Raw genomic sequence first — 26,764 nt, 5'->3', positions numbered from 1 at the left:
TCCAGCCAAACATGCCGATGCTGGCGAGACCCCCCGGAGCATATAGGGGCCATTATTTCCTGTTGGGTAACAGGGTCACTTTAGTGTCTCTCAAGCAGTCGGTTTATTTGTGTTAATTTGACGCAGCAGTCGGTTGAAGAGGAAGAATGAGAGCTTGTGTCATAACGTGATTAGCGATAACACGGTTATGGCTTTTTTTCTTTTTTTCCCAAATGGGAATGTAGAAACATGCAACACGCTTGAATAAGAACAAAGTCAAATATATTTAGTTTAGAGTCGCGCAAGACAGATAGGAGAAGGAAAGTGTTGCTGCAGACATCCATCATCAGCTGGCTACTGTAAACTCTCCCTGTTATTCTGTAACGCACGGCCTTTGGCAGAGACCGTTTATGGATCATCGTCCTTCTCTTTGCTCCGTCTCCTCTGCAGATTCGTTCAACAGAGAAGATGATGACGTCTGACGCCAGCGACATGTTGGCAGCCGCCCTGGAGCAAATGGACGGGATCATAGCAGGTAACCGCACCCTGACACACTCGGGCCACAGCACTTTAGGTGGGCGAGGCAGACTACGGGGGTCCGGCCACACCGGGAAGCCATTTAATCTGCAACGCTGGGAATACCACGTCCAGTGGTACTGGACAAAACGTCCTTATTGAATGTACATAGAAGTTTGGGAAGAGTTGTGCTGCCACAGCTGACTGTATTCTGCCCACACCCCGGGGAATGAAAGTTTCCATTGTCCCGGCAGTGACGGAAACTAATGATTATTCAAGCTCCTCCGCGAGTTTGGAAGACGAACTCCAGCCTGGGAACGTCTGTCCTCACTGCAGATGAGCGGAGCAGGCTTCAGTCTCACAGTTCTCCACTTTTTTCCGCCGATGTGTGTAATTATACTGGGTGACCTTTCCAATGGGAACATCCCCCCCCCCTCCCCTCCCCCCCCGTTTCCACAGAAACCACAGCCCCACTCCCTCGCCACTGTGCAGAAGCCATGATTGTTGTTGTGTATTTATTCATTCAGCTCGCTCTTTGTTACCACTGCACATCTCCATCGTGTCAGACAGTCGGGACGGTTTGGATCAGACCGAAGCGCAACTCAACACGCCGCTGCAAGAAAAGTCAAGAGTGTGTTTTCAACACATACGGGAGAACATTTAGTTGCCCTCATTTGATTATACAGTCATATGGCGCTTGATAAACCTCATCTAGACGACGTGTGCTTGGCCCCTTATGTTCATGTCAGTGTCTTCAGAGTAAAACATTTTGGATTAACAGTAGTCATTATAAAGCAGTTACGGTGCTCATGGCAGTTCACTCATTACATTTCTGTGAAACATAATTAGTTACTTGTGTGTAAATAAGGTTAGGTTTTTGAACCATATAAAATGTGAGGCGGGTTCTTTATATTGGGGGGTTTAACACTTTTATTGCTGCGGTTACACATTAGACCACTGTCTTAGAATGACATGTCCTTAATTTGATTTTAACAAAAACCATATTCACATAGACGTTACTGTGTGAAAAGCTTCTAACTCATAAAACATGTGTAAACCAGGCACACTACGAACCAGTATATATAAAACCTCACATGGTCTAAGCTGAGCACAGTGATGGTTGAATTCTTCTGCATTTCTTTTCATCGATAAGTGAGAACAGGCAGAAATGTAGATATGCAAACGATGAGGGGCGTGTCGGCCACCACGTATAGCTGCAATCAATGAGTGAGATTTGTAAAAACAAAACCACATGTACGTACGGTTCTATAAAACTGATGAGAAAATGCATATGCACATTCAGATAAACGACTAAGATTTACAGTCACTGTGCATCCACCACACCCACAGATCAAGTGGTAGCTTCACTCATAAATTCTTCTTTATTAGTCATTTCGTCTGTGAGAACGCGATACGTTAGATTAACACACTGCCTGTCATTTCACGACTTTCTGTCTCCCAAGGCTCCAAGGCGATGGACTACACCAACGGGCTGTTCGACTGCCAGTCACCCACGTCGCCTTTCCTCGGCGGCCTCCGCGTGCTGCATCTGCTCGAGGACCTGCGGGCGGCGCTGGAGCTCATGGACAACGAGGAGCGGGACAATCTGCGCTGTCAGATCCCCGATTCCACCGCGGAGGGGCTGGCGGAGTGGCTGCAGGGAGGAATGGTAAAACTCTTGTGTGTAACGATATCAGTGTATCAGTTTCAGACGTCACCTGGTACGCATTATTCTCCGATCTGCTTTCCATCTCTTCGCCCTGTCCCGTGACTGTTTATTGTAAAGGTGGCTGTTATGACGTCGCTCCGTGAGCGATGGGGAGCCCCAATAGGAGTCCCGCTGAAAATAGTTTCCATCCTCCTTCGACTCGCTCCGAGCGAGGCCCTTGTTTTTCTTCCCTCCCAGGACCTCGTCCGTCCGTCTGTGATATCTGAGCGAGGAGTTTGCTTTTGATTCAATTTTCAAATAGCTTGCATGTGAGAACAGTTCTGACCCTCACATGTTATTTTTGGAGGACTCGTCTGTTCTTTTTCTTCAAGGGGAAAAAACCTTTTGAGTTCATTGTCAGAGATGTTGCAGGGTAAAGTGAAGTGGTACAGTATGAAGCCATTCTCCGGATCCATGTGGCTCAAGGGTGATGTGTGTTTTGTTTTGGCCCCTCCAGCCAGACCCGTATTTCAACATGACGGGTAGAAACCTCCCCTCTGCTTCTCACAGCACAAATCAACTCGTATCTCATTTCTGATTCCAGACTAACGGTCACGGCCCAGAGGCAGTTTACCAAGAGCGTCTGTCACGGCTGGAGAGCGACAAAGAGTGTCTCATTCTCCAGGTACGGAAACAAAACAAAGGCACCTGAATAAGGTGAATTCAGGAGTGTTGTGTTTGGTTGGGCTCGTGAAATTGTGCAAAACATCTTCTGGATTCCATGTATAAGTAAAGTTATGATCATTTTGTCATAACAGATTTTCTGATGGTTTGAAGTGTTTGTTTTGTATTTGATTATATATTCAGTTGTCATCACACATGGTACAATAAGTGTAAACAAACTGACTCAGGCAGAAGCAGAAGGCGTATACATGGCTGCCTAGTGTCTACTTTCGTGGTCCAGTTGTTTTACCCATTTAGTATTTGGTTCCAAGATTCTTGCAAACATGGGCCTGTTTCCATAAACTGCTTCGACTCTTGAATATTATTCTTGTGCAGTTGCATCAATGTTCAGATGGTAAGAGCAGATATCGTCTTCACGTGGCTGAAAAGATGGATGCATTTATATATCAGCTGTCTCAGTTTAGTGAGTCACGAGTTAAAAATATGGAGCAACTCACTCCAGTGCAAAACTTTAATGCCCTGAACTTTTGGTTTTAACTTAATAATGAACTTTCTACAGTTCAGCCCCACGCATTGCAAAACCATAAGCAAACAAGACAACAATACAGAACTCGTGTGAAAGGAGTAGAACATTTTTCTTCATGTAGGATCTCTGGACTCATAGTAAGAAGCTTGTAGAGAAACTAAAACATTAATGAACGAAGACGTCTGCTCACAGGTGAGCGTTCTGACGGACCAGGTGGAGGTGCAAGGGGAAAAGATCAGGGACCTGGACACTTGTCTGGAGCATCATCGGGGGAAACTGAATGCTACCGAGGAGCTCCTTCAACAGGTACGGCCCCGACCGAGTGACCTTTAAAACCGAGGCGTCTGTGTCTGTCCTTAGACATTACAAAGGTCTCGCGTCGCTCCGCAGGAGCTGGTGAACCGCACGGCGCTGGAGACCCAGAAGCTGGAGCTGCTGACCGAGGTGTCGGGCCTGAAGCTGAAGCTGACGGCCGTGGAGCGAGACCACCGCGACAACGAGGTAGATGTTCTGACCCGTGGGGAGCGGAGGCGGTCGATGGTTGAGGCTCTCCGACTCGGAGAGCTGGCGACCGCCCAGTCATTGTTTTCAAGTCGCAAAGGTCCGTCGCACTCGGCCGGACGACTCCGATCTGTCATGTGGTGCAGGGTGAACTTCTTCAAGGGCAGAAGAGGCTTAAACTCCCCTCGTGCTCCAGCAGCTGTTTCCTGCCAGCACCCCCCCCCCCTCTCTGAAAAGACCTTGGGAGGTACAGTTTCCATACATTCTGTCCGCGAGCAGCGACAGACGTATTCGGAGAATATTACGAGGAATTTCCAAACAGTAAAAGCTTCAGGGGATTTTTTTCCCCCCCCTGCAACTGCACATATTTATTTGAGTTTCCATTTAGCTTCCACTACAGAAAGTTTACATCAATCCCATTCTGTGTTTTCATATCACCTCAGCGCTGCTTCTCAGGGTCATAACTCAGCCTTTGTCCACATTACGTTTTATGTCTTCGTCCACACCTGACAGTCTTAGTCGGAAAACCCCCAGAGAGCATTGTAGTTTGGACGGAAGACGTTTGGAAACGATGACACAGTCACTGGCCTTCACTTCTTATCTGTCGCAACTCGCCTGCCAGCAGTGAAGGCAAAATGTTGTACGCACTTACTTTAAGTACCATAGTTCCACCAGTCCAAGGAAATAAATCCCTTCTCTTATGCTGCGTTCACACCAAGCGCATGTTTTAACACCAAAGCGCAGTAGTATGGACGCAGCATCAAGCGGCAACACGCATGCTGCTGGAATCATCGCAGCTTGTCGCACAACATATGACTCGGCCTTAATGCTGTAAGTGAACGGAGGGAAAACAGCCTGACGGTTGAGTTGATAATGAGGTGAAGGGGAACATAATAGAAATTCACATTCCGTGTAATGTCAGTTATGTCCAAGTTGTAGCGTGACGCTTCCCCTAAGATCAGGATTCGTCTCACGTTGCCTCCTGAGGGACGTCAGTCTGAAAATGATGTTGTTTTTGTGCCTTTGGCAGGAATTTGTTCTCCCCCAGTTTAAAAACAACAGACCCCCCCCCCCCCCCCCCCCACTGATCGTCCCCAGTCCAGGTTCACTGGGTAACGGGAGATGTTCTCTCCTCCTCAGGGCTTGTACCAGGAAGTAACGGACCTGCGCTTCAGGGTGACGGACATAGAGAATGAACGACTGCAGAGCGAGAGGAAAGTCAAAGCTACCAAAGTGAGTTTGTAGCCGACTGCCGACGGGCCAGTCTTTCACATTTGACCGTGACAGGAGGTCAGAACAGATTTTTGATTTGATTCTTCGCCATCGTTACATTGTTGCTCTGCTCATTCCTCCATGTTTCCCCTCGTGTCCGTCCTCCCCCACTTCTCCTCTGTGAATCTAACGTCTCTCTGCGACATGCTTACCCGTCAAGCGTCCAAAGCGGAACACTGAGCGGTTCACTGGAGCCGAGGTGAACGAGGTTTAATCTCCTGCTTGTCCTCTTCTTCTTCTTCTCCTCCTCCTCCTCCTCTTCCTCTCTGGTCCTTTAAGATCCTTATAAACCTGCCTCACTGCTGCACACTGCTCTCCTGACTTTCACCTCACCTGCTGTAAGTGGCCACAGGATTTGTACCAGGTTCAAATACTCTGTTCGCTTTATTGTTTACTATTAACAACTTAGAAAAAAACGTGTTTCAATGAATCCCCCCCCCAAAAAAACCCAACAACTTTTTAACTGGTACATCTCCTTGATTTTGATTGAATCTTTGAACAGTAAGTTTTAGAAGCAGTTTTCATGAGACTATAGTTTCTGTGTTTTGTGTCCACTGTTCCGCATGACGACCGTTTTACAGATGGTTGAGTTTTCACAGAATCTCACAAGACCCACTCGGTGTGTTGAACTCACTCACTAACTGAATCACCGACCTACTGACTGATAACTCGGGGGTCAAAGGGTCACGCCTCTGATTTGACAAACGACTATGACTTTACTGCTCACGAGATGTTTTTTTGTGGAAACGGTCGTCGGCCTCCTCTTGACTGTGGAGGACTTTGACACGAGACTCGGTCTACAGCCAGATTTGGTGCTGTGAGCTAACATGCTAACATGATGATGTTTAACAGGGATCACGTTCACTTGGTTCACCAGCCTAGTTTAGCACGTGAGCACAAAGTATAGCTGAGGCTGATCGGAACAGAAGTTCAGCAGGTGACGAGTCATAAACAAAAAGTATTGGACGCGGTTTCCGATCATCCAAAGTTATTAGTGACACAAATGTCCAAAGTTTCAAGTTTGCTCGACATAAATTAAGTCGTAATATCACAAGAATTGAATCTTAATGTTACGAGAATAAAGTTATGTTACAAGAAAAACTTTGTAATATCATGAGAAAGAAAGTCATAAAATTATAATTTTATGACAAAGAAAAAGTAATATGAGAATTGTAATTTCTCCAAATATTCTGACTTTTCCTCATTAAATTAAGACTATAATTTTTTTTTACCTGCAATATGGCCCTAAACTCCTTCATGTTTGGTAAATAAAATCTTGTGAGTTAATGGCAATTCAAAACCCAAACCTTTGCCTGAATCGATTGAAAGCGCTGAGGATGGCGGAGCGTTGACGTGTCCTGTGTTTCCGTGGCAGGAGGAGCTGCAGCTCCTGCAGACGCAGCTGGAGGAGCGAGAGCTGGAGCTGAGGGGGCTGAAGGTGGAGGAGCAGAGCCGAGCCGAGCGAGGAGACGGAGGTGGGGGTTGTTTCCTTGTAGCATCTCATGCAGCCCGACTCTTAATATTACACAAGGTTTTATGAGGATCAGATAAAAAAAGACGTTTCACATTCCTTAAACACCAGAGCCTTCTCCGGAAGCTTTCCTGGTTCCCAACATTCTCTGTGAGTTGTTTCACAGACAGTCTGAAGTCTAATGAGGTGATTTCAGGCCATTTTTTACAAACTTCAATCCTTATCAGTGTGTAAGTGTGGAGGCTCCGTACCGAACACACGACTGTTTTATTTCTTCCGCCCGCTGCCGACCTTATCTCCTCTCTGATGGATTAGAGGAGGAATTCCATTTGTTCAAAGCAGAGTCTCTTACTGGTGTAGCCCCAAGATCTTCAGCTTTTTGTTTTGTCTTTCAGCTCATCGTACAGACACGAGGAGTTTGTTCAGACACTATAAAGCTAAATATTATGATTTTTAAATAACCTGTTAGGTCATGAATGGGGCTTTTGGGAGATTGTGTATGTATAGAAATATGAAGAGGTCACCCTGTCTCACATATACACTGTCTGCTTCATTAAGATCAGTCGGTCATCCATTTTTGTTTTTAAAAAATGAATCGGTGCAGCTTTTAAAGTCAGAATTTATCAGTTTTTGAAAGACTAAAGTGGTTTGTATTAGAACACCAAGTGTTTGGTCATTTTAATTATATTTTTTGATTATGAATTGATGAATAGTTCATTGCGGCAACAAGCCCCAATAAGAGCCGTGAGGCCCAGTGGCTGCATGACACCTTAAACATGTATAAAGATTTGTTTTTTCCTTTTTGCCCCAGATTCAGAAATGTTGAAGATGAAGCGAGTGTTGGAGTCGCTCACGACAGTCAACGATGAGAAGGTACAGTGTGATGGGATGTGATCATCACGATCAATTTGAGGCAGCATGTTACACAAACTCCTGTTTGTTCTCAGGAGAAACGGATCAAAGAGCTGGAGGAGTCGCTCACCAAGTGCAGGAACGTACAGGAGCTGGATAAAGGTGAGAGGACGTAGTTTACAGATTATTGATATTGAAATAAATTATATATTAATAAACGTGGGGTTTTCACTGTTGACCGGCTTGTCCTCCCCGTCCTCCCTCAGAGAGGTCGAAGGACGATGACTACGACGACATCCCAGATGATCCCCGGATTCCTGTGGCCATGGAGGTTGAGCAGGTCGCCGTGGCGATGGAGGGGGAGGCAGGAAGGAGCTTTGGCGAAGTAAACACAACCTCTGTACAAACAATCTGCACACAGGATGAACCCCAGACTGTGGACTTCCTCTCGGTCCATCTCGACCTCCCACTCTGAGATTATTCCTCTGTGGAGTCGGAGATTCTGTTTTTATCTGTCGCTGCTCTGCTGTTAATCGTGTTTCACTCTCTCGTCCCAGTCAATCCCGTGTATAGCAGTTCTCTCTGAGATGAACGAGCTGGACAGAGAGCGACAGTCACAGGCAGCAGGGAGGTAAATTCATATCTAATGATGTTAATAAAACCACACGTTTCTGCTTTATTTAATCTCATGAGTGGAAAAAAATACACAGAAATATTTGCTTAAAATATTCACAGAAACATCAACTGTTCTTCTGTTTGTTTGTTGTTGGTGTGGAGGTGATAGTTTGCTCTCACGTTAACTTTTTGAAATTAGTTTTTTGGTCAGTTTCTAAACCAACAGAAAACCGTAGCTGCTTCTTTGTCCCTCATTCCTAAATGTCTAATGTTCTCACATCCCGTTAGACTCATACCTGGTTTTCATAAAATGTTTTCAGAAGAAACGGAAAGCTTAAAACTTTATTTTGAGCGATGCTTGAATTTCAGAGAATGCTCTCAAACCTTTTGTTCTTCACTTAATACTTGAATTTCCCTTCTTGTTGTTTCAGCTCGACCAAAACCAGCAGCGCTGACCAGGTGAGACTCCGCCTTCTCTCATGAGGACGTTAAACTGACCTGATGAAATCAGATCATTGTCAGAAGTTTTAGTTATGTCTCCTGTTGACGTTTGAATGTTGAGAGTTAATGATCCATGTGATTCCTCTGGTTTCGAGTGCGTGACAGAGACGAGTCACAGGATCAATCACACGATGAGCCTGTTCTGCTCCACATGGACCTACTCTGGCCCCTAGTGGTTAAATGGTGCAACTACACTTTTTATGTTTTAACTTATCTTCTGTCCTGTTTTTTTCTCCCCACAGACCACTAACAGACCAGCGCCCGGTTCTTCCTCCCCGACCAGATCACACGCCCCGAGCGAGGACAGTTTCGGCACCAAGAAGATCCGCTCTTCTTTCGGCCGTGGATTCTTGAAGCTGCGCGGAATCAAGCAGACGGCCAGCGCTCCGAACCTGGGTGAGCTCCACCAGACCGCTGTCTTTGTTACCGAGTGTTTGTTTGAATTTTTGTATGTGTTGTATTCCTGATTTTGATGTTTCTTCCATGCGTCTGTAAACGGTGAAGATCGCAGCCGGAGTGTCAGTGCACCAGTGTTAGGTACAGTCGAGCAGCGGCCTGGATCAAATGTTTCTCAAGTTTCCAGTGTGTTGCTCTGGTGCTCTGAGACGTTTCTGTCAACGAGCTCACAAAACCATCTGCAATGAAGCTGCATTGATAGAGCTTGTGAAGCATCTTTTAGTGTGTCGTAGCTTTTAACTAGAGCTTGTTTTTCAGACATGATCTCTAGAAAATGTCCGAAAAATTGGGCCCAGCAGGAGAATTATAAATCTTCCGGAAGATTCTCCTGCTGTATTCTCACATTTTACTAAAGAACTTGCTGTAAGAGTTCTGGAAAATGTCTGGACTTCAGCGCATGTCTGAAAGCAGCTTAGTCCTTTGCATGGTTGGTCTCATTTCATAATTCCGTCTCTGTAACCTCGGGTTGTAGCGGAGCCTCTGTAGACTGTCGAGCAATGAGAGGCTTCTGGGTGAGGGTTAGTTCTGCGTGGTGGTGGGATGTCCATTCTCCTCGCAGCACATATTCAGTTACGTTCACGTTGATGTAATTCTCCTCCAGCGGAGACGGAGCGTAAAGGCACAGATCATCTGGACCTGGCCGGCGTTCCTCCACACAAACCCCACGACGGCGCTCCTCTGCCGTCCTCGCCAGAAACCAAGAAGAAGTCCAAAGGCTTCAGGAGGTTCTTCGGCAGGTAACACTCGAGTGTTCTGTGTTCACAGGAACACGACAGGATCACCTCTTGGTTATTTATACACTGAGATATTATATATTTACTCCTGCAGGCTCAAGAGGAGTCACTCCACCTCCTTCAACCTGGACGACACAGCCGACGTGGAGTTCAGGAGGGGCGGAGTCAGAGCCACAGCCGGCCCCCGACTCGGGTGGTCGCATGAACATAAACACAAGTAGGTGTTGAATATAATAATTCTTGTTGGGTGTTTTTAAAGGTGTTTGAGAGAACAAGAATGTTCAGAATTGAGTTTATAGTAATGATGGGAAATGTTTTCTCTCTCCGTCTGTGTTCAGCGCTGTCGACGTTCCGTTCTCGCGGTGGAGCAGAGACGACGTCTGTGATTGGCTGCACGAGCAGGGCCTCGGGTTCTGTGCCGTTCAGGGTCAGAGCTGGATCAAGTCGGGACAAAGTCTCCTGCAGGCGTCGCAACACGACCTGGAGAAGGTGGGAGGCGTTTTTATCGCGACGGTAATACTGTAAATAGTAAAAGATGGACGTCATGACAAACGTACAAACTGTCGTCGTCCTCTGTTCACCTGATCAGGAGCTGGGCATGAAGCAGCCGCTCCACAGGAAGAAGCTGCAGCTCGCCTTACAGGCGCTCGGCTCCGACGACCTGGAGGGCAGACTGGACCACAACTGGGTTACGAGTCAGTGTGACGCCATCCGCCATCTTAACCACACGACCCGTCCTGTCACCAACCACCTCCCTGATGTTTGTGTGTTTGTTTGTTTCAGGGTGGCTGGACGACATCGGCCTCCCGCAGTACAAGAGTCACTTTGAAGAGGCTCGTGTGGGCGGACGCATGCTGCACTTCATGACGGTGGTGAGCTGCCTCCGCTTTCACACTCTGACCACGTTCACACACACGACGAATGACGTTGTCGTGACTCTCTGGTGTTTTGATCGCAGGACGACCTGTTGTCGCTGAAGGTCGGCAGCGTCCTGCATCACCTCAGCATCAAACGAGCCATTCAGGTGCTTCGCCTCAACGCCTACGAAGAAAACTGTCTCAGGCGACGACCGTCAGACGAGGTATCGCACTCACAGAAGACACAACCTGCAGTATTTTAATTTATGTACCTAAAAATCTAGATTTTCACTCCCCTGTGTCTGTGCAGAACAACATCACCCCAGCTGAGGTCTCCCAGTGGACCAACCACAGGGTGATGGAGTGGCTCCGCTCAGTGGATTTGGCCGAGTACGCGCCGAACCTGAGGGGCAGCGGCGTCCACGGAGGACTGATGGTGAGTGGGCGGGGCCAGAAGACCAGATACAAGCTACTCCAGTAGTTTGTTTCCCTTTTCTGACCGTCTTCTCCGCAGGTGTTGGAGCCGCGCTTCAACGTGGAAGCTCTCGCTCTGCTGCTCAACATCCCCCCCAACAAGACGCTGCTGCGACGCCACCTGGCCACGCACTTCCACCTGCTGGTCGGCTCCGAGGCGCAGCGGCTCAAGCAGGACTGTCTGGAGAACCCCGACTACACCGTCCTCACCGCCACGGCCAAGGTCAAGGTAACTGCCCGTCCTCTTTGAAAGTCAAATTAGTCACTTTTAAAAACTCCTGCTCATCGCGTGTTTCCGTCTCTTCCAGCCTCGACGCCTGTCATTCGGTGGATTCGGAACTCTGAGGAGGAAACGCCAGGACGACGGCGAGGAGTACGTCTGCCCCATGAACGTGGAAATGCCCAAAAGCAGCAGCTTCCAGACGGGAGCGCGACTCTACGAGGAAAACCTCGACCACCTGGAGCAGGTACACACACACACACACGGACCTCCACTCAGGTTCTCATCTGTAACTCTACTGTAGTCGTAACATTTTGAATCGATCTTTCAGATGGACGACTCCGAACAGGCGGTCCGACAGATCGGAGCGTTTTCCGAGGGAATCAACAACCTGACGGTGAGAAACTGGTCCTCTGTGATCGTGTGTGCCGGGTAAAAGAATGTGTACGAACCTCGCGTGTGTGTGTGTTTCAGAACATGCTGAAGGACGACGAGTTTTTCCATGAGAACTCGGCCGACGCCGCAGAAACACAAGACATTTCCAACATGTGAAGACAAACGTTAGTGAGCATGTCGTCCGACCAGCCACACATATATTTATTGAAGCAGTCAAATATTAATGCATGAACTTAAAATGCAAAACGTTGCATCGATGTACCTCCTCCTGCATTTAGTTTCTATTAGTCAAGTGTTTGTGTGGTGACGAGTGATCACTGAGATGAGGATTAAGTGTTTATTCACGTCCACAACTTCAGTCAAATTACATCAGTTCTCGTTTGTTCAGGTGTCAGAGATTCGTCTCCTTCACTGTCGTCGTGTGTGATGCTCATCTGCTTTTTGTTTCTTTTTCCGTTAAGTGTTTGGTTGGACACCATGTTACTGTTCCTCTCTTTCTGTTGAAGGTTCTTCTAGAACCTGGATGTTGCTGTGAGCATCACACACACGTTACAGCTACGTAGGTCGAGACATCTCAGAAAGCAAAACCAATGTGTAGTCGGACATTTTGGGAAACTCGCTCTCACACCAGGATGTAGGTTCAAAGACTAAAAACCAGATGATTGTTCTATGATCCGAATTAACATTTGTTTGTGAGGGTGGGCGGGGCTCAGCATGTCTGTCTTCAGGTAGCTGACCACTACCGACTGATGAGTCACCTACATGTGACAGAAGTCAGACTGTACACAGCCTGACTTCTGTCACATGTCGGTGACTCATCAGTCTGGGGTGTAAGAGGGGGCGTGGTCAGCTAACTATAGAGCGCCGTGCTAATCCCTCCATGTCGGAGTCAGTTTCCCAAAGTGTTGAACTGAATCTGCAAGAAGCCAAAGTCATTGTTTCTACAACGAAGTTACCAAACAATTTTCTCTTGTTACTCTGCATTGTTTTTAAATGTTTTGGTAATAAAAATGAAATTTAATTTCTCTGTCCTCTTATTCAAGACGCTACGGCAGTTTTTTTTCTTAAACATTCAAAGCCTCGATATCGCGACAGTAACATTTACATATAAACATCAGATCGACGCACCCGACAGCCACAACGTGAGGATTAGTTATTCTGTATAAACTAAGCAAGTGGTCACGATTATGTTTTACTGTGCATAAGAAAAGCGTTGCAACTGGTTAAGGCACTCAGAAAAAAACAAACCTCAATCTTTTCTCTCGGACACGGAGGCCACAGCACGACAGTCGCTTTGTTTTCAGCAACACGGCGAATCACTCCCTCATTTCGCTACACAACAAACATCCACCATCTTCCTCCTACATGACAACTACCTCCTCAACTTGGTCCGTGCTCTGATTCTGCTGCATGATGAATGTTGGGGCATAAATATAGTTTACATAGTGCAATACCCCCTGCGACCACACGAGTGCAGTACAGATAATATATATCAAGTGCCCTCGACAACGGGACGATTAGAAAGTGAACCTACGGCTCTCGGCGTGGCCGACCTTGTCCAGGTTGGGGTTGCAGGCGAACTGGATCATGGGCGGCGGTCCGCACATCAGCACCAAGGCGTCGTCGCCGGGAGGAGGCAGACGTTCCCTCACCATGTCCTCGCTGATGAAGCCCTGACTGTACTCCCAGTCTGCAACGACACGAGAACCAGAGGTCTTTTATTCTAAAGGAGGTTTCCATCTAATTATATCACATTAGTGACACCTAGTGGTCATAACATGTGAGTGTTGCTGTCAGTGGGAGAACTCACCGTCTGATGCTCTGTCGAGCGTGAACCAGAGCTTGAACCGATCCGGGTTGTTCACCTGAATCTCCTCCAGCTCCGGCCGCAGCAGGATATCTTTCTCAGTCTGACGACACAGAGATTATTTGGTTTATTATCCCGACTGTTATGAAACATACACAGACGTTCACCTATGCTTCTGTTCTTGGTTGAATAATAAATTACATTACTGGTTTAAAAATCTATCTGTGTTTTTATTGTCTTACAACCTTCATGTTATTACAAGATGTTGGACACAAATATGTTTGAGTATATACAATGTAATATGATAATATTTGACGGGCTGGTGAAACTCACCTGGTTGGCGAACAGCAGGTAACAAACCGTCTGGTCCTGGGGATCCTTCATCACGGCGGTGATGAGCTGCAGCATGGGAGTGATGCCTGGAAGAAACCAGAAGATCTAAAATTAATAAAGTAGAACTACAAGTATTTTATGGGTGTTGTGGGTTACACCGCTGACTTAGGTACAGAAGGTCGAGGTTTGATTCTAGGTCATCTCAGCGTGGCCCTTAATGCTACATGCCTGATTGTACGTCGCTTTGGTCAAATTTTATGTATTGAATGTCTATGAACATGAAATCATAAGATGTGATGCGTTCAGGATCTTGAAGTAAAAATCAGCCTTTGCAGAATTATTTAAAGTGTCTCACCCGTCCCTCCGGCGATCATCCCCACGTGTTTGGCCGTCTTGATCTCAGCAAGAGCTTTCTTATCTGACTGAGTGGCAAAAGTTCCTGTGGACGGAAAAAAAGTGTCAAACATTTGAAATTAAAACAGTATCATCAAAAGAACTGACAGCCGTTCATGTTGCCGACCTTTGCCCTTGTACACGAGGAGGCCGCTGGGGCCCCTGAAGTCGATCGTGTCATTGATCCTGAGACTCTCCATGTACTGACTCATCTTTCCTCCCTCGGGGAATTTAGGATTCACATCTTTAAAGTAAATCTGTCGACAAGGACAAGAAGAGGAACCGGTTCGTAAAAAGAGTTAATCCACAGATTGATGACTCAAGAGAAACATTTCTCCTCTCAAGGCTTTTCTTTTTTATTATTACCTTCACCACCAAGTCCACGTAACCTTTGTCATCGTCGCTGGACACCGGCGTGTACGGACGCACCACCAGTTTACCATCAATCTTAGCAGACAGGTAGATGTGCTGCCCTGAGGAGACACACAACGAAGAGTCAAGCTACTTAGAATCATGTCAAAACCAATGAAATGTGTTGAAAAGTTGTCAGCTGTAAGAAAATTAAACTATTTTGATAATTGATCGACAATTGTTCCAGCTTCTCAAATATGAGGAGTCTCTGATTTTCATTTTGTCACATATGAAGGTACAAATAATAATAATTTTGTACTGATATCACATGAAACAAGCAATTTGAAGTCTCATCACTAACAACTCCGATGAATTGTGATGATAGACGGATATACATTTTTTATTTTTACAATTTTGACACGACTAGGGGAATAAACTCTGAAAAAAGAATCGTTAGTCGCAGCCCAAATATTATATCCTCTAAATTAAACTCCTCATAAAAATAAACATATTCCAAATATGCAATATTTTAATTCTTAGTCAAGTTGCAAACAAAAACAATCAAGTGAATGACACCGAATTATTTGAATGTGCATCATTTTCTTTTCCTTGAACAGACACAAGGAAACACTGTACTGTTTATATCATTGTACAGTTAAATTAATACTGATTGTGTGATCGATACTCACCGATTGGAAGACCCAGGATGTGTTCAGGTGACGGCAGAGCGAAGCGGAACTTCCTGGTGTCGTGACTGACGATCTGAACAAGCAACAAGCAGATTCATTCAAAGAACCAAACACGGTACGTGAACGCATCAGCTGCGTTTGCGAACAGGGGAAACGCGAGTTCTCGGCGGCGGGTCACCTGCTTGTCCAGCAGCCGCAGCGCGTACTTGATGCTCGGGTCCTGGAGGGTGATGGCGGGTCTCTTCTTGGAGAAGAGGAGCCTGAAGATCAGGTTGACGATGCTGTCGAAGCCGCCGCGGATCAGCTGTGACGAAGGTCAAACAAGCAGGAGAGAAGCTCAGACCTCCGTGTAGCAGCGGGATGAGGGAGGCCTGCTCGGGGCGTTGTCTCCGAACTACACTCAACTCGGTTTTTAACTTTCATCCACAACAGCACGAGTGAGTCATGGTGGATTCCTGCGGGCGGAGGGGCGGGGCCCTCCCGGGGGCCGAGCTCCGAGCTCCACACACACACAACTCCCGGCCAGGGAACCTCGACGTTAGCTCAAGTTAGCCCGAGCTAACGCGGATACATTTCTTTACAATGTGTGAAATATTAAAAGATTAAACTATTTCACGAGATGATGAATACTTACTCCGATGATGTAGGACAACATGTTGCTGCGCGGTTGTTGGTGATCACAAGGAGCTGCAGCAGCTGCGTCAACTGCGACTGAGGCTGCCGCGAGAAGTCATGAGAGCTAGCTTGAGGGAAACATACCCATCCGGTCAGCTTTTTAAAAAATAAAAGCGTTCATTTAAAAATCTTTTTTAAAAATAACAAGCAGCAACTTGAATATAGACACAATAATCTTAATCATCAACATGTTACTGTTTTATATATTAATTACTGTTTTTATAACACGACGTTAGTTTTTTAAACGCATAAACGTAAGTACTTCCGGTGTGATAGCGACTAGTTGTTGCTAGCTTTAACAAGATGACGCTCAAACGTAACTTCCTGTAAAGATTCTAAAAAATAAAAGCTCCCAAGAAATAAAATGCATTTAAACGTGTCAGTATAAAAGATATATATATATATATATATAAAAAAGTGAATGGAGTCTAATGAGACCAAACATTATTGTTATTGTGACTTTGATCACACGTATTTTTTTTTAAAGCTTTGAGGATAAACCTTCTCTCTACAAATTAAAAATAAACCATAAGTTGCTCAAAATTATTTGATATCTTTATATTAATGTTAGTGGTTCTCAATGCAGGAAACACTTAAATGTATCTGACTTTAAAAGACAACAGAACATCACCAAGATGTTTATCTCTTCACGGGTGTGGTTTACTTTGCAAGAAAAAGCTGAAACATGCAGATAAGAATATATGTAAACAATAGACAATGTGTAAAAAGCTGATTAGGGGGAAAGAAACAAAATGGATACAAAGGGATTGGTTCAGCTCATAGCTTCCTTTATGCAGATGTGTGACATCTGACTGTGAATCACTGATGTTTGAATCTATAAATCTCCAGCCTCAGGGTTCATTTCATCATTGAGGTTCAATCTGAGCTTCGCTTCACATCGATGCGACGTTGTACATCAGGTGGAGGACAAACTCTGGTTCTGCGAGTCAGTGAATATTCTCTGATGGAAAATGATCTGTGCTCAGGGGCAAAGAGGGAAAACATGGTATTCTATCCTGTCACACACTGTCATGCTCCTTTACGTCCGTTAGATGGCAGTAGTGATTTGTCTAAGTATTTAGAAGCAAACGTCATTATTAAAATTGGAATTTCTCATACTCATAATGCTCGCAGGCACATTTCTTAAAGATATTATCGGAGTTTTGAGCAAGAGCAGTGACTCATTCCTCTCCTGTGGATCAATACTCTCACTGTAGTACCGCACAGTAATCAATAGTGTTTTATTATTATAATAAGATCCTATTAGAGGCGGTGACAGCCTCTCTTTCTGCTTATATAAACGTTTTGATCATAAAACTGAAAATCACGACTTGAGAAAACTTCTGTATCAACAGGAAATAAAACATTTTTTTTTATTGATCATTTGTGTATATGAAGTTATATAACAACAGTCAGAAAAACTCCACAGCGTGAATCACTACACAAAGTGAAACAAAACTGTAAAACACCTCGTCAAAAAAGAAAAGAAAATGAAAGGTATACACAGCAAATATAACCGTTGGCGGCTTCGCTGAGTCGCTTGCGAAGCGATATGGCAGGAAAGAGAACAACCCCAAACAGTTTCTACGAGATCACAGAGAGAAAAGTTCCACACACAAAAATACTCAAGCAGGCAGTTGATATACACGAAGGCAACTAGGATCTTTCTACAGCATCAGATTCTAATACTTTACACAGCTTAGTCTTTTTTGAAAAGGTCCCTTGTGGCTGGAGAGAATGTTGACGCGGTCGTCACACAGAGAGCTCGATAAGGGCTTTTTTTTACAAGAGTAGAATTTGGGGAGGTTTTGATTATGCACGCGTTTACTTTGGTGCAGGTCATGGCTTTTTTTGTCTTTGTGGTTTTTCGTTCCCACGCGCCCCCCAGTCGGATGGGTTTCTCTGCAATGCTGCCCGCTACTGAATTTCCCTGATACACGTTGACTTCATGTCACAATCCTGTTCTCTGATTGGATAATCCCATCAGCACCACCGTGTTCTTGCATTATATTTATTCATGTTGAATTGCTCCGGCCATTTTTTTTTTTTTTTACCTTGTACTTTAATATATATATATATATATATATATTTTTTTTTTTTTTAAAATTCAGATCTGAAGCTCTACTGGAATTAATGAGTCTAACATGTGAAACATGTCAAATGAAAAGATTCCCTCTGTTGAGGAGGAACAGGGAATGTGCAGCTGTAATATAAGTATATTGAGTGTTTTTTTTCCAATGCTTTCAGACCTGGGACGAGGTTTCACCCCCAAAAAAGGCTTTTTTTAAATAAATGTCATAAAGATTTGAAGAAATATAAACAAAATGACTTAGTTTTGTTTTTTTTTTTACAACAAAAAGTGCAAAGTACATCTAATCTCACGGTTTAAAGTAAACGACAGCGAACACAGTCCGAACTGTACATTCAGAGTTTTCATCTCAAATATAAAAAGGAGTTTTTTTCTTCTTAATCAACAGGGCAAATCAAAAAACAAAAAAACAAATCCATGATGAAAAAAAAGAAAACGATGGCGTAGACATTTAGTGTGACTGATAAGATATTTGTATAGAGGCTGAATAAATCCTATTCATTAATCTAGATATACATTTTTTGGGGACAGTTATGTAAATATATACATGGGCATATTTCCCGGGGATATTCAGATGTAGCATGTGTTTTTTTTTTGGTGTTTGAACTGATTCTCCCTGAAGCGTCTGATGCTGGAGCTCGTTGTGCGAGAGGAGAAAAGGGGGAAGGGAACCCGAAGAAAAACAAGAGGTCAACAGGCGTCGAGCTGAATCTACGTGTGTGCTAACGGAGGAAACTTCTCTCTGGACTGGAATCATCCTCTAGCGTTATAGAATCTGTTTTTCTTTTCTTTCCCCCACGTTCAAACATAGAAATATTGCACAGTGCTCAACGAAAAGCTGCGTGACGCGACCTGCTCGATGACACGTCCTCCCGCCCTTCCTCTCTCGTTCTCTCTGCGTGTAGAAGGATAAATGGCATTTTTAAAAACGCTACGACATCACTACAGAACGAACTGGGGGTTTTTCTTCCCGCTACCTACCGATAAAAGTCTACATGTCTAAGCACACACGGCAGTCACAGTGATACACGAAGCAGTCCTCCACGGAGGGAGAGACTCCTATGGAATGTACACGTAGCTTTTTCATCAATACTCAACTACACGACACACATTGAAACACATTTAGAAAGTCCTCCTGAAGCTATAGAGCATCGAGTATACGCAAGAGGTTCCTCCGAGATAAAAGAGACTTCGTGGATTCAAAACTTCTTTCCCTAAAGCGGACACGATGTGGCCCGACCGCCTACTGTACCCAGACCATTCACTTGGATGACTACTCTGTAGTCCTGCGCCAACGAGGAAAACTGAACGGATGAAACTGCTGTCGGCTAAATTCGTGATTTGTCGCCGTCGCTTTATTCCCTTTTTCTTTTATTCAAATCAAGCTGGTGGGAGCAGCGGCAGGATTTCCCGCCCTCCTGTTTCCCGCGGGAAAAGGAAGCCGGCCGACGATCGCTTCTTAAGAAGAAGTCGACGGGCTAGTTCGGAGACGTCCATTGCAAAAGACAGCAGCCACGTGAAAAAGGTCGAACTGGCAGTGAAACGTGGCTCCGCTCTCGCGTCACTCTGGGACCAAGGCAACGCAAAAGCAAAGACTGCGGTTTGAGGGCACCGGTGCGGCCGGAGGCATTGGATCCCGACGAACCCCAAAAGGAAAAGCTACGACCACCGGCGGAGTGGGAGTGTGCACGGAGAGAGGAGCCGCACGTGGAGTCGACCTCCCTGGGAAGTGGCAGTGTTTAGAAAGTCGCTTCGCCCTCAACGTCAATATTACACTTGACCCCGAAGTCGGGAGCGATTCATTCCTTCTCCTCTCTCGTCTCCTCTGATTGAAGGCAAGGGGATGGTATCAGAAGAGCGTCCCTCCCCCCTCCCCCCTCCCGTCCCAGCCTTTTAGTAAAGTTTGTAAAAAAAATCATGCAGTTTACTAAAAGACGTCAAGACGTTGAATTGCTCTTAAAAAATAGTCCTCTTCAAACCAGAGTCACGACGACTCCTGTTTTTTTTTTTGTCTTCATTTTTCCTTTTTTGTTTTGAGCCTAAATGCGATCGATCCTCCGACGACCACGAGGCCGTTTAGAGAAAGAGCAGTTGACAAAAGAACATTGTTAAATGAGCTTAAGGACACGATGGCTACAGCTTGGTGCTTGTTCCTCACACGGGGGCCTGTTTCTGAAGGGGTCACGGAATTCATCTGGGTTTTTTCCTTTTAGGCCAAACATTTCTCGGAACATACAGAAGAAGAAAAAACAACCGCGGGCCTTTTGACAACGAGGAAACTGCCAAACATGGAGAAACGAAACGCCGACTGGTTTCGCCCGGTAACAGTGCGCACCGAACTGAACGTGTACGTCCTCTGATTGAGACACAAGTACAAAAAGTCATAAGAAATCATGTGCTTGTATTATTTCCAGCAGCATAATTATAATTTTTTTTGTCCCACAGAACCATAGCAGTTAACGGCCTTGTATTTTGGAGTTTTGCGTATATATATATGTATATGTATATGTATATATATATATATATCTGTTTGTCTTTTCCGTCGTACAACGTGAATTTATTTCCCACTCGCGTCTTTGTAGGTTGGAATTCATTTTTCATATTTTTTTTCATATCTGGAATGCAGTAAGGTAATAAGGTAGCATTTTCTCTTAAATCCTGTGATTATAATAATATTGGCTTTCCCTCTATATCTGCATGTACATAATTTAAAATAGAACATCTTATTAAAAACATCGAGATATACACAGATTAGGAAACGGGTAACAACATACAAACACATAAACTAGAAATCATTTTTGTCTGCATACTTATATATATACAACTGTGGTACAGTAAAACTCTTTCAGTCATGCGCTATCTATACAGATCATATTGCTTAAAAGAAGGAGGGGGGGGCATTTGGTCGGGGGGCATTTCAGGGTTTCGTGATGGAAAACTGCGAAATCTGAATGGAACAAATTTTAAATAAAGTCAGAAATGAATTGAAAAGCGAGTCAAAGTGGGAACCTGATAGAAAAAAGCGGCGGATATGATGTCACGGGGAGTTTCACCAGTTAGGATCGAGTGTGTTTAAGACGGAGGGGGGAGGGGGGGGGTTTACATGGATGGACCCATATATCACTGAGGTATTTACACGCAGTGGCTAGAGATACTACAAGGCAGGTGCTGAAAGGTGCCCCCGTCTTATTTCTTGGTGGAGAGCTGAGCGTCCACCTCCTCCTCGGGCTTCAGCACGTGCCACTGGGCGATGGGTCTCCGGGGGTTGGCCAGCATGTCGGACCAGTGGCGCAGCTCCGTGCCCGAGCTGTTGAGGCCCACGAACACCTTCCCGATGGCGTCGTTCTTGCCGATCTTGTCATAGTCCAGAACCGTTATAACGACTTGCACTTTCTGCAGGGGAGGGGGACGGAGAGATGAGCGCAGGGGTTGTCACTGAACAGGTGCTTTGACTTTCATCTCCTGCCTATTAAATGTTTGCTCTCTATTTTATCTGAAGATTACTTTTCTTTTATTCGCCGTCTAGTTCTCCTGTGATCTCAATAAATTCTTCATACTAACAGACTTGTTCCAATAGAGATCAGAGACAAACGTTCAATACAAATTAATGTCACGTCTCCAACACAACTATTATCTGACGCTGTTGAGAGAAAAGACATTTCTTTTTTGTTTTCACCTTTTTCCGTTTGACTGGTTTATTCTTCATTAGGCAAAAAATCAACAACTACTCAAAAAACATTTCCCCCAGGAATTAGTTTTCACTTTTACATTTCAACATTTTCCTGAATTTTTCAGGGAATAATTCACCGATCTTGAGTTTCCACTGATCAGGACTTTGGTCCAAGACAAATAAATAATTATCACTTCCCTTTTTCTCATATATTTCTCCAATAAAAACTCCCACTCCCACTTTTGTTCCCAATCAACCAGCATCTTGCTAAAACAGCATTTTAAAAGGCCTAATAAACGAAGCAGAACCTGTAATAAAACACTGGTTATTGCCGAGTGGGGGAAAAGGTGTGATTGCGTATTAAACGCTCCCTGATTATTGCTCTTCGTGATGCAGTAACGCAGGAAGAGGATGAGGTTAATGCTGATTAAGTGACGCTCCGGACCAGGCCTCGGTGTTTGATTAGTCAGGTCTGACACTGACCTGGGCGTCGGCCTCTGGTAGAGGATATGAATTAGTGCACAAAGAGCCCTGATTAAGTTTCGATCCCTGAGACGGAGCATCGGCCACCTGCAGGAGCAGGAGAACCTCTGTTCTGAGCGCGTGGCTAATACGCCATGTAATGAAATACTGAACGAGGTCCCAGACGGCCGGTCGGGTTAGTTGATTTTTAAAGGGACAGTTCACCTTCAAATTGATCATTGAAACCAGACCCACTTTCATGGGAAATTAGCAGATTCCCTCGATGATTATCAGTGAGCAGTCAGGACGGTTTGTACTGGAACTGGTTTTTACCGATAGTCATCATTATTGAAAAGGGATAATTCAGCAATTATTGACTTTCCTTCAGATACAGGGTAAGTTTTCTGTCCGGCCAAAACTTTCTTTCCTGTTTAGGCTTAAATCTTAAACTTTAAAAGGAAAATATTTTAAAAGAACAGTTGGGCATTTTGGAAAATGCTCCGTATTTAATGGTCAGACATGAAAAATTCCCTTAAATATTGAAACTTTTTTTTAAAGAAAAGATTTAAATTCAATTAAAACAAGGATGGATGTGGATTATGTTATTTTGAATGTTAAACTCTCACTCCATCTTATCCTTTTGTGAATTTCTTTTTTACATTTCTTCTTTACTATTACATGCATTACAAAAGCACGTTTATAAAATTTACGGAACTTGCCTTGATCGTTGATTACATTTCAAGTTTCATCTCTGAGCTTCTCAGAATCCAGGAGAGACGGAGTTTCACAGTTTACATGTGGCATTATGGGTAAAATAAATAAATAAATAAAAAGTGGTTATGTAAGACCCCATTAATCTAAGTGGTGTCACTGAGAGCTTCGCGGCTAATTATGTGTGTGTGTGTGTGTGTGTGTGTGTGTGTGCGGAGGAGATTGTGGAAACTATCTCGGTGAATAACAACCCCTCCGTTAGTGTAACGTGATCGGCCAATTAAAAGCACTATGTGCAATTCCCACACAATCTCTGAGACAATTAAAATCTGTAGATTAATTACACAAATAGTCCCACGGTTCTAGGTTAATGCAGATCCAACCTTTGCTGATAAAAAGCCGTTTATTTGCCGCCGCCGCCTGTTGGCGCTCAGTAGAAGGAAAAAAACATCTGCCTGAGAAATTGATTATTACAGGAAACTGTATTTGTTTCTCTGGAAAAATAGCAGACAGAGGTAGAGAGCAATTAACCTTGTCTCTAAGTGTCTTTATGTAAAATCAGATGCAAAGCCGGCAGGGGGCTACAGAGCTGTCAGTGAGGTCGAGGGTCAAGCAGCAGCAGCGTTGGTGTTTGACCTTTACCTTTTCTAACTTGCATAAAACATTCGATGTTCAATACACGCAATCAATGAGGAGTCTATGATTCAATCAGTGGCACTTAATAATGGTTTAATGATCGACCTGGGCTCTTGGTGATGAGATAAGAAATGCAGATTGAACCAACACGCCGGTATCAGCAGCACTAAATCAGAGCCTGATTTGGACGAGGGTTGATTGGGATCAACGGAATTTAAATTGAATCTGAGGCTCGTGGACCCAAACCACCGTGATTTGTGAGCTGTGACAGGCTCAATCAATCAGATTTGAATTACTTGTCTTGCCTGAAGAGATAATGTTGTTCATCGCTATTCCTTTTTTTATTCAGATTCACGCTTTACTTGGGTCTTTCTTCTTGAAACACGGCGAAAGCATCCGTAAAAGTATCACATACTCTCAGCATCGGTGTTTGCACTTTGCTGCCTCCACCTACATCTCAACGAACACGGTAATTATGGTAGGACGAGCCACAAATAGCAACCAGATTCATGCTACAGGCCATAACCGAGTGCAGAGAATCACATCCACGGAGCAATTGGCTTGTCAAATTGCAAAGCCGCGGCTGATTTAAACTGAAGTGCCTTTTATTAAACTGTTATGATGAAAAGCCTCTAAACTGATTATTTGGTAAACGAGCGCCCACTTATCAGTCGCTTATACGGAAACCTGAGGTTTTAAAAATACAACTTGTCCATAGAGAGAAGCCGTTTAGAAATCAATTCAATGATTAAACAGTTTTCAGAACGAAGTGCGAGTGGATTGAAATCGTACCTGGATTTGTTCGAATGGGACTTCAAAGCTAAACGACTCGTTGTAGTACGGGTTGAGGGTGTTCTTCTTGATTGTCGTCTTCTTCTTCTTCAGCCTCTTGCCGTTCTGCATCAGGTGGATCTTCACATATGGATCTGCAGATAATAAAACCCAAACACATTTTTTGGTTTACAAAGATTCTTCTCGAGATAAACTTGCATGGAAGGATTTTTGTCCACTTGAGGGCAGCATACTAACATACTGTATCTGTGCATTATGAGGCTGACATGATGAACATGTCTGCAGTCAGTCACCTATTTGCCCGTAAAGCCGACAAAGAGCGACATTAACATTCATGCAGAGTCGTGTTGGTTCATCAGAGCTTTTTGCTGCCCGATGATGCGTCTGATGAAAAGCCAAATTGCAGGTAACGAAAGCAAAACATGATCTGAAACATAACTGCGGAGTCAGGCGATGATTTTCTCTGTGGGCTTTTCACAACATGCCGTGGTTTAAACAACGTAAATGTGAAAATATTGATTATAGCTGCTTCAAACCTACAGTGCCGACCTCAGTGATGGGTTAATACTTTCAGAACAAACGTTGGGCAGTGTTTACAAAGCATGGCCGTCTGTTCGCCTGAGCCTCCTTTTCCTCGGTCTGAATGCCATCTTGAGTCGCGACCAAGTGGCCTGCGTTCTCAGACCTCATCCACTCCACAGCAATCAGGTAGAGTGTGTGTGTTTGCAAACAGCCCAAACAACCATCGCTTTCGTTTTGCCACGCCGACGCGACTCCTCCTGATTTGTTTACAGCCTCCAATTGGTCATCAAAACCAAATTTGGACGAGAAGAGAGTTGGTGTCTTGGTTCGGGGCTCTGCGAGTAAACTGCCTGAGTGGGTTCTGTGGGCGGTAATCGCCTGTTCAAACTGTGAGATAAATACCACGTTTTTTTTAGCTTTAATTGGGCCATTAAAGGGACAAGGTGAGACAGTTAATTTTCACATTCGGAGAATCCAAAGTACAGGCAGCTGGAGAAGTGTAATTGTCAGCGGCATACAAATAGGATCCAAAAAAGGAGGTTTGATGGATTCAATAATTACTGTGGTTTTAAACAATATATATTCACACTAAATACGGTCTATTGTTGCATTTAGTTGGTGCTCATTAATTTAGAAATGTATGTTATTGATTTGTCATTTGTGTTTCAACACACGGTCAAGTGGCCTTTTAAATGCCTTTTACTCACAGTGGCTTCCATCCTGCCTCTTTAACATAAAGGCCTGATTGATGGGGTCGTGTTGAAATGACCGTCTATCCAGCAGGTTGTCACGTGTCCACGTTAGTTGCTGTCCTCGGATGGAATTCGAGAGCTCGTGGTTATGACGTGGGAAGGCGTGTACACGCCGTGTTTGGCATTCAAGTCGCGAGAACACCTCTGCTTTGGAACGGCAACATGGACGCCAATATTAACGTTGCCGTCAGTGTCTCGAAGCCAACGATGCTAACAATTTTGCGAGTTTCTGATCTCAGTACACGATTATGAAGGATATACGAGCTATAGGGGAGAAATTAAGGGAAAAACACTTTGCGTCATGCATCATTTAGGCCAAAAACAAATAGACAAGACTATCTCATAGATGCTAATGAGGTAGTACCTCGCATGAGGCTGACAACACCCCGTCAAAATACTGAGCCTCAGAGTCGTGTCTGGGAATGAATGAAGGAGGAAGACTTTGAACCGGAGCTTCTAATTAGTTGTTGAGACGCTGCTCGCTCTGATGATCTGGATTTATCTCTGGATCCTGCATTAAGTGTTTATTACGGTTCATGTGTTTTGATGTGTGGGCTGCTTTGAAAAAAATAATAAAAATCATCTCTTCAAATCAGTCTTTAGTAGGGACATCACAGGAGTCCTAGCAATAGCAAACACTGAACAAGCTTAGCTCCCTTAATCTTTCATCCAATTTAGGGGGATAAGGAACTGATTGCAGCCTGGCGAACATGTAGAGAGAAAAAACGCAAAAACAGAGTAAGAGGGGGGAAAAAAAGAGCGGCAGAATAAATAAATGATAGAGAAATGAGTGAAAAGGTGGCAGGCCGCTAATGGAGTGGGTGTCCATTATTACTCTCCTGCTGGGAAGAGATGGAGCGCCGGATTGATGGAAACAGTGAATGAGGACTTTGTGAGTGTGTTGACACTTTATGCAGGGGATGAATACATCCAATAGCAGCTAAATGAGGAACTCTTCCAGCCTCATATAGTAAATGTCAAACAGCAGAATGAGCCTTTTATGTACCGTTTTTTTTCTTCTTCATCCATCAAGTCAGTGACTCAATTTGACGCCGCAGAGCTTTAACTTGTGAATCTTGTCGACTGAACTGAAAATCTTACAGTTGTCAGTGTCATGTTTAAAAAAAGGGTTAGGTATTTGTGCTATACATCATCAGCTAACTTCAAGCGTTGATGGAAA

General features: G+C 44.5%; 3 protein-coding genes across 13 annotated transcripts in view; 1 reads left to right on the top strand and 2 right to left on the bottom strand.

Moving 5' to 3' along the window:
• The window catches only part of LOC118292860 (liprin-beta-1), an 81,137-nt gene extending 68,414 nt beyond the window's left edge, over window positions 1-12,723 (top strand). For all 5 annotated transcript variants that reach the window (XM_035621587.2, XM_035621589.2, XM_035621585.2 and 2 more), the window contains 24 exons: window positions 430-514; window positions 1,959-2,164; window positions 2,748-2,828; window positions 3,546-3,659; window positions 3,744-3,854; window positions 4,995-5,087; window positions 6,502-6,601; window positions 7,409-7,470; window positions 7,545-7,611; window positions 7,716-7,834; window positions 8,007-8,080; window positions 8,496-8,523; window positions 8,808-8,961; window positions 9,623-9,758; window positions 9,850-9,972; window positions 10,094-10,244; window positions 10,345-10,450; window positions 10,539-10,627; window positions 10,714-10,836; window positions 10,923-11,048; window positions 11,127-11,315; window positions 11,395-11,553; window positions 11,638-11,703; window positions 11,781-12,723. In XM_035621587.2, coding sequence (XP_035477480.2) covers window positions 448-514; window positions 1,959-2,164; window positions 2,748-2,828; window positions 3,546-3,659; window positions 3,744-3,854; window positions 4,995-5,087; window positions 6,502-6,601; window positions 7,409-7,470; window positions 7,545-7,611; window positions 7,716-7,834; window positions 8,007-8,080; window positions 8,496-8,523; window positions 8,808-8,961; window positions 9,623-9,758; window positions 9,850-9,972; window positions 10,094-10,244; window positions 10,345-10,450; window positions 10,539-10,627; window positions 10,714-10,836; window positions 10,923-11,048; window positions 11,127-11,315; window positions 11,395-11,553; window positions 11,638-11,703; window positions 11,781-11,858 — 2,622 coding nt within the window. In that variant the 5' untranslated portion in view covers window positions 430-447 and the 3' untranslated portion in view covers window positions 11,859-12,723. The remainder of the gene's footprint in view (window positions 1-429; window positions 515-1,958; window positions 2,165-2,747; window positions 2,829-3,545; window positions 3,660-3,743; window positions 3,855-4,994; window positions 5,088-6,501; window positions 6,602-7,408; window positions 7,471-7,544; window positions 7,612-7,715; window positions 7,835-8,006; window positions 8,081-8,495; window positions 8,524-8,807; window positions 8,962-9,622; window positions 9,759-9,849; window positions 9,973-10,093; window positions 10,245-10,344; window positions 10,451-10,538; window positions 10,628-10,713; window positions 10,837-10,922; window positions 11,049-11,126; window positions 11,316-11,394; window positions 11,554-11,637; window positions 11,704-11,780) is intronic.
• LOC118292995 (NADH-cytochrome b5 reductase 3) lies at window positions 12,026-16,063 on the bottom strand. Its single transcript, XM_035621597.2, has 9 exons — window positions 15,910-16,063; window positions 15,454-15,579; window positions 15,276-15,348; window positions 14,602-14,708; window positions 14,363-14,492; window positions 14,198-14,281; window positions 13,843-13,928; window positions 13,513-13,612; window positions 12,026-13,392 (listed from the first exon to the last, which is right to left on the bottom strand). Exons 1-9 carry the CDS (start codon window positions 15,928-15,930, stop codon window positions 13,220-13,222), a joined length of 900 nt encoding a protein of 299 aa, XP_035477490.1. The 5' UTR covers window positions 15,931-16,063; the 3' UTR covers window positions 12,026-13,219.
• A 1,246-nt stretch (window positions 16,064-17,309) lies between these two features.
• syt1a (synaptotagmin Ia) overlaps window positions 17,310-26,764 on the bottom strand; it is a 130,529-nt gene continuing 121,074 nt past the window's right edge. For all 7 annotated transcript variants that reach the window (XM_035616488.2, XM_035616470.2, XM_035616507.2 and 4 more), the window contains 2 exons: window positions 24,311-24,444; window positions 17,310-21,432 (listed from right to left, as the gene is read on the bottom strand). In XM_035616488.2, coding sequence (XP_035472381.1) covers window positions 21,226-21,432; window positions 24,311-24,444 — 341 coding nt within the window. In that variant the 3' untranslated portion in view covers window positions 17,310-21,225. The remainder of the gene's footprint in view (window positions 21,433-24,310; window positions 24,445-26,764) is intronic.

The sequence above is a fragment of the Scophthalmus maximus genome, chromosome 12 (genome assembly GCF_022379125.1).
Source record: "Scophthalmus maximus strain ysfricsl-2021 chromosome 12, ASM2237912v1, whole genome shotgun sequence".
Taxonomy (NCBI): Eukaryota; Metazoa; Chordata; class Actinopteri; order Pleuronectiformes; family Scophthalmidae; genus Scophthalmus; species Scophthalmus maximus.
The sequence above is the reverse complement of the archived record's forward strand: the minus strand, read 5'-3'. Positions and strand labels throughout refer to the sequence as shown.

What these genes read in the sequence shown, in the direction of transcription:
- LOC118292995 (XM_035621597.2), bottom strand. Translation starts at nt 15,930, where the DNA reads ATGTTGTCCTACATCATCGGA. An exon ending in CATCCTGGGTCTTCCAATCG is followed by an intron (nt 14,709 to 15,275) that starts GTGAGTATCGAT and finishes GTGTCTCCTCAG; the next exon opens with GGCAGCACATCTACCTGTCT. An exon ending in GCTCGACAGAGCATCAGACG is followed by an intron (nt 13,393 to 13,512) that starts GTGAGTTCTCCC and finishes GTGTCGTTGCAG; the next exon opens with ACTGGGAGTACAGTCAGGGC.